The 7,112-nt window shown below is 40.6% G+C and overlaps 1 protein-coding gene across 1 annotated transcript; it reads right to left on the reverse strand.

Annotated features, from left to right (window-relative positions):
• Window positions 1-2,314: 2,314 nt before the first annotated feature.
• dusp28 (dual specificity phosphatase 28) lies at window positions 2,315-6,846 on the reverse strand. Its single transcript, XM_030752011.1, has 3 exons — window positions 6,720-6,846; window positions 4,263-4,682; window positions 2,315-3,021 (listed from the first exon to the last, which is right to left on the reverse strand). Exons 2-3 carry the CDS (start codon window positions 4,605-4,607, stop codon window positions 2,920-2,922), a joined length of 447 nt encoding a protein of 148 aa, XP_030607871.1. The 5' UTR covers window positions 4,608-4,682; window positions 6,720-6,846; the 3' UTR covers window positions 2,315-2,919.
• Between the last annotated feature and the right edge of the window lie 266 nt (window positions 6,847-7,112).

Below are 7,112 nucleotides of genomic sequence, written 5' to 3' on the forward strand. Positions count from 1 at the left end.
GACTCCTAACCCCACAGGATAAGTGGTAGAATTATTGGGTTTTTTTTTTAACCAGGCTGTAAACATGTTTCTGCTGTGATGCAGGTAATTTAACACGGGAGCCTGTGAGGACTGACTCACCTTTACTCTGCGTTTCTATCCTGCCTGTGGACTCTCACACCTTCATGAACTTTCTTTGTTAAATTTTACAGAAAAGACAGAAAAGTACAACAAACTACATTGTACTAAATTATTTTGTATGGTAGCATGGTTGATGATACAGATATCACAGCAATATTGTTATCCTGACCGTTTTTATTTCTTTATTTTACCACAGTAAATAATCTGAGCTGAGGTCGGCGTCTTCACTGCAGAGATCTGAGGACAGGTATCAATAAAACACTGTAGAGGAGGCCCACAGAGCTGATGTCTGAATGATGAACATTTATTGAAACAAATGTTTCCAGCAGCCGTCTGAAACTCTAATGTCAGACTTATTAAAACACACTGAGCACCAAACGAGGAGGACACACCTGAGATCAGCAAACACTCTCTAGACATCTACTCACCGACACACCAGATTAATAAAGTTATTCACAGTTTAACATGCAGTCATGAGGACCCAGAAGCAGCTTTAAAACTCACATTTAACATTTAAAACTGCTGAAATTCACCGACTTCAGGCTGAAATATTTTTTTACAGTTTATGAGCTGCCTAAATATTAAAAATTCAAACAGTTTTTTGATGTATGTACTTGAACATGTTTCTTACTTTCCTAATATTTTAACCTGAGTATTTATCTCATTCATAGTTACACAGCTTAAGACCTTTGTTGGAGTAAAATGAATTAAAAATGTATTTCAGGCTCAGTGAAGCTCTTTAAGGCAAAGCTCGAACGTTTTCTCGTCCATTTTGTTTTTCATGTACATTTTTAAGAATTTGTGCTTTTGTTGTGGAGATTGCTGATTGGTTGGGCTGAATAAGTGTCTGATTGGATGGACAGCTTTGTCTCCCCCCTCAGTGATGACCCCCCCCTCCCTGAGCCTGGTTCTGCTGGAGGTTTCTTCCTGTTAAAGGGAGTTTTTCCTTCCCACTGTCACCAAGTGCTGCTCATAGGGGGTCATTCTGACTGTTGGGTTTTCTCTGTATTATTGTAGGGTCTTTACCTACAGTATAAAGCACCGTGAGGCGACTGTTTGTTGTGATTTGATGCTATATAAATAAAACTGAATTGACCTTCCATCAGGTTTAATGTAATGCTGTCAGAGGAAATCTCCTGTCCTCTTCATGCAGCATTCAGTGAGATCAGCAGCTTTCTGAAACCCAGAATTTAAGAAAATGATTAGGAGAGAAAACAAATTTGATAATAAATTAATTGTAAATTAAAGCTTGGAAATAATTCTTTGGGAAATGATAAATGTAAACATTTGATCAGTCTGAAACCTTCCCTGTAACATCCCCCGTGCTTTACAGTGAAACTGACCTGTGATCAGTGACAAGTTACTTCCTGTTGGATTCAGAATCCAGGTGAGTTCTGATTAAATGCTGATGAAGATTTAAATCTCACAGCCCTCAGACACGTCACAATTTATCATCATGCCAGAGTTTATCTTTATGTGTCAGATCAAATTAATCATCATGTGTTCATTAGGCTACATCATTATCTGTGGAAATGTCTCCATCTAGAGGTAAAAGGCGGAGCTGCAGCAGCTCTGAAAGCTTCAGAAATAACTGCCGTACTTTTGCCACTGTCTCAGACACTTATTAGTCAGCCAGTGTGTTGTTCTGTATGGCTCTGCAACAGGCTGGGGACCCATCCAGGGTGAACCCCACTTCTCACCCTATGGCAGCTGGGATGGATGGATGGATGGATGGATGGTATTTTAAAGTATTTCAGTCTTATCAAGAAAAGAGCATTTTCTTAATAAGTTGTATTTGTCCGTCTCCTGCAAAGGGCACAGACACTATAAGGACAAAGGTATTAGGCCACATCTTTGATCTCAGGTGTTATCAGTGCCACTGGCACAGGTGGATAATCTCTGAGTGCTGATTGGTGAAGTCACCACCCCTCTGCTGACTCAATAACCGCAGAGCTCCAAACCTCCCCGGCATCAGCATCAGCACAAAGACTGCACAGGGAGCTTCATGGCCTGGGTTTCCATGTGTGGGTAATGTAGGTGGCCCAGTACTTTGGTCCATGTAATGTAAATAATATCCAAATAATACATAACTAATCCCAAAATGTTGCTATAACTGTGTATGATCGCAGGCTTCAGAAGCTGCTCAGTGAGGTGTTACAGATGCTGATGCAGACCTCAGAGGATCAAACACCTGCAGGAGATCAGCTGCAGTCACACCTGATAACTGGATAATAAATACAGTTTTGTAGTCCAGATTTGGAATTTTTATGCATCCTGCACTCTTTTTATCTGGTTTTATTTTCTGGAGACTAAATATTATCCCATCTCTTTCTTTAAGCACTTTGTACCAAAGTAAAAGGCTATAAAAATAAGTTATTGTTTTTATGTAGTGTTCATTCAGTACATGTAAGAGGTAATATTGCAGTTCTATCTTTGCTCACTCTCTCGTTTTTATTCATATTTCATAGTTAATTTTTCTATTTACCTTCGTTGATCTAATTTGGACTTTTTTTCATTTTTAATTTCTTTCCTTGTTCTCGACTCCATTTGTTCACTTTTGTTCATGAAACTTTGTTTAAGGATTGTTACATTTTAGTCAGATATCTCCAGAATCCTAACATTAATATAAGTTAAATACATATTTGTTGGTGCTGCAGGCGGAGTTAAATTCATTCATCTGAGCATTAAATGAAGCGACAGCAGAGTCCTGCAGATCAGCCTGCATCAGTGCAGAGAGGAGACGAAGCTTCACCTCCTGGTTCGGTTCTCAAAGCAGGACTCGGGGGTTTGCGTGAAGGATCAGGACTTTCCTCGTCTCCTCTTCAGCTCCTCTTCGTATCTCTGCAGCTGAGACATGAAGCCGGGGTTCGGGTCGATCACGTGGCGAGCTGTCTTCACTTTCTGGGGAAGGAAACATCAAGAGTAGCAAGCTCTGAGGGTGGTTTTCTGTTTCTTGATTTCCTGCATACACACACACACACACACATATATATATATATTATATATATATATATATATATATATATATATATAGATATATATATATATATATATATATATATACATATATACATATATATATATATATATATATATATATATATATATATATATATACATATAATATATATACATATATACATATATATATATATATATATATATATATATATATATATATATTTTTTTTTTTTTTTTTTTTTTTTTTTTTTTTACATTTTTATATCTTATAACACGTGCAAATACTCAGCTCCTTCTAAACATGAAAATCCTGATTTTTCTCGAACTCTTTACATCTGTCATTTTTAAAAGATCATCATAAGCAGACAGTTAATACTCTGAATGAGAGTCAGTAAATATATTTAATAGAAAAATAATTTTTTGCTTTTTGAGTGGAGCCAAATCTGCAGCGTGTTTAACATGTGGCCAACAACCGGATCAGAGGAGTCGCCCTTCAGTGAGAATGAGCCGATTTGTTGTTTTTGTGCATTCAGCGACGCTCAGCGAGCAGCTCGTTTGTCGGTGTTGTGTTCAAGGACACTTTGGACAATCAAATGTTCAGTGTCCAAAAACAAACCTCTCTGCCGCAGGCTGAGCACAATCACGCAGCAGGAGGGTGCTGATTTACACACAGCACGGCGACACTTCATAAAAATACTCATTATTTCAGAAGCAGCCTCTACAGAATAACCGATTGAATCACACAACTGTGAAGGGACGTGTTCTCAGTGACGTGTTCACGTTAACAGTGTTTCAGTCCTCACTGATTCTCCATGAAGCCTAACGAGCTCCAGGAGCCATTTATTCTTCAGACGCATTTATAGTCTGCAGCTGGAGGAGGTCCGGGTCTGTGGAGGGTGGGAAAAGTGCTGCACCAGCACCAGAGGCCAAAGATATAGACTGCATAATAAGATGGATGATATCAGTAACCCCGTCTTATCTGTGACCATATGCACACCTGTGCAGACATACATAAAGGGGTATAATTCTAATGATAATATTAATGTCATGCACCAATGGAGGAACCGTTACATCTGGGGGTTAGGGGTAAAAACAGCTAGTTTCTTGATTGGTAGGCTGACGGCGATCCGTCTGCCTCTCACCCAGCCGTAGCGGGAGAACGCTGTAGGAGAGGTCCTCACCTGTAAGGCGTCTGTCAGCGACAGTTTGCGGTGCTTCATCAGGTAAGCGATGCAGACGGTGGCCGAGCGGCTGCGCCCATTCTTACAGTAGACGACGCTGCGTCCGCCGTGGTTCGCCTCCGTCTGGATGGTGTCGGCGCAGCGGTCAAAGTGGCTGTACAGGTCCTCGTTGGGGTCGTCGTAGACGGGTATCTGCAGCTTGGTGACGCCGCTGGAGGGAAACGGCTGCTGCTTGGACACATTGATGCAGAGCGTTACCGCCTCCTGCTGGATGAGCTCGTCGCTGCAGGCTGAGCGGGCGTTACTGATGAACAGAGCGTTGGTGACTTTACACAACTGCAACATCCTGGTCAGACTGTGGAGGAAATGACCCTCATAGGCTTCCTTACACCATCCCCGAGGCTCACAGGTGACTGCTGCCTGCAGAGAGAGAGAGGCATGAGAGTCCATCAGGTACTGCATCCAACAAGCTTCTTAACCAACCAGCCCTCAGACTGTGAGACTTGGCCCCCATCTCTCCTCCACCCGGCAGGTACGGCAGCTGCAGACAGGGTCAGGCTTCAGAGGGTAGTCAAGACAGCACAAAGAATCGTTGGCTGTCCTCTCCCCTCCCTGATGGACATCTACACCTCCCGCTGCATCAGCAGAGCAGGAACATCATCAAGGACAGCTCACACCCTGGCTTTGACCTCTGACCTGCTGCCCTCTGGCAGGAGCTACAGGAGCATCAAAGCCAGAACAAACAGACTCCAGAACAGTTTCTTCACCAGAGCAATCACCACCCTGAACTCTCACACTGTGACTGTGGAACACCCACATCTCTGTGCAATATTATATTATTCATACTAAACAATATCTATCACTCCTATATGTGTAATATCCAATATTCATTCACTAGTTCAATATTCACCATCTTTATTATTATATGTATACACATTTTATTTTTTACAATGTATATTTTTTTATACATTCTTATTTTCTGTATATTGTTAGAAGTTCTATTTTGTATTTTAGGAAGTGTGACTTCCTACTGTATGACACTGAACAGGAGTGGCCTCCAATCTCATTGTACATCTTTTATAATAACAATAAAGGCATTCTATTCTATTTTATTCTTGGCTACACCTGTCCTCCTAAAAGTAAAACTGAATGGAATTACATTTTCATACTTTATTTTTATTATTTTAATTATTTTAGTTTTTGTTAAAGTATGAAGGTAGAACTCTGGGTACCTCCTGGTAGGTGTTTGTGATCCGCACTTTAGATGTGCATCAAAAATGTCCTAAATACTGTGCTGACAGTTTTACACATTAATCAGCAACAGTTTTAAGAAATAAATTATTTAAAATCCTTCTCCTCACCTACAAGGTCTTGAATAATCAGGCACCATCTTATCTCAAAGACCTCATAGTCCCATATCACCCCAACAGAGCACTTCTCTCTCAGACTGCTGGCTTACTTGTGGTTCCTAGGATACTTAAGAGTAGAATGGGAGGCAGAGCCTTCAGCTTTCAGGCCCCTCTTCTGTGGAACCAGCTTCCAGCTTGGATTCAGGAGACAGACACCCTCTCTATTTTTAAGATTAGGCTTAAAACTTTCCTTTATGATCAAGCTTATAGTTAGGGCTGGATCAGGTGACCCTGAACCATCCCTTAGTTATGCTGCTATAGGCCTAGAGTGTTTCTTCTACACTACAAATGTCATTAACTTCTCTCTCTCCCATAGTTTGTTTTCTCCTTGTTCCTTTATGCCCTCGATCACAGGTGGACCGCAGTCTTTACAGATCCAGGATGATGGACTGTTTCTCTTCTGTGCAGCTTTTCCCATATTTACAGTAGGGTTTACTCTGTGCAGCCTTTTCCTTTGTTTTTAGTAGTCCGTGCATGTTTACAGGGAACACAAAGACCAATCACAGATTATAACTCTTCCATGATGCTGCTCAGCCAACCGAATCATTTATTCAGAAAAGAGGAAACCAGCGAGGAGACGAGCTGCAGAAGCTGAGATAGTTTACACATGCTTTAATAAACAAATTAATAACTGCTCAGCACATCAATATTTATTTCAAAATATTTTATCTATCAGAGTTTAATGCAATAACCCCTCATCATCAAATATGATCCTTTTTTAAACCTGATCTTTTAAAATAATCTTCTTAAATCAGGTTTAATCACTTAAACTAATAATGAAAAAGTAAAATAAATCATATTTATATAGAAAATTTGCTTGGTACAGACTGGGATTACACAGCTTTACAGGATAATTTAGAAAATTAAAATAAGAATCACCAATAAGCTTTTTCTTTTTTTACCCTGACTGATTTCACATGCGTTGCTCTCTGCTCCTGCTCTGTGATAATAATAAAGGTAACAAACTGTAAACACTGTCTGTGGCTTTAGAGCGTCAGTGAACCGACAGAAGCCGCAGTCAGTGAATGCCTCACACACACGGACTCACGTGCAGCTGATCTTCAGCCTCCTTCAGTCTGTCTGCGGTTCATCGAGAGGAAAACGCTCCCGATCAGTCGGAGCGCTCAGACTGATCCGGTCTGTTCAGGCCTCCTCATGACGACCCCCAGCTGTTCTGACCCACACCACCCACACCACCACGCTGCTATATTTACCACTACTGTCAGCTGCTCTGCTCTGGGTCCTAAAGCTGCTCAGCCTCACGGCTGCACTGAGACAAAATAAATCATGTCTGTTTTTTGGAACTTGGTTTGTGTAAGCAAAAATTGTCGTGATAAGTGTAATTACGTGTAAATTATGTATAGACATAATATCAGCATTGTATAAATATTGCCTGTGTAATCATAAATAACTCTGTAATTGTTCCTTTTTGTTTACTTTT

This window comes from Archocentrus centrarchus, chromosome 17 (genome assembly GCF_007364275.1).
Source record: "Archocentrus centrarchus isolate MPI-CPG fArcCen1 chromosome 17, fArcCen1, whole genome shotgun sequence".
NCBI lineage: Eukaryota > Metazoa > Chordata > Actinopteri > Cichliformes > Cichlidae > Archocentrus > Archocentrus centrarchus.

Excerpts from the sequence above, each read along its gene's own strand:
- dusp28 (XM_030752011.1), bottom strand. The coding sequence starts at position 4,607 with ATGTTGCAGTTGTGTAAAGTCACCAACGCTCTGTTCATCAGTAACGCC. Across the intron at positions 3,022-4,262 it reads CGCTGACAGACGCCTTACAG|AAAGTGAAGACAGCTCGCCA; the intron begins GTGAGGACCTCT and ends TTCCTTCCCCAG.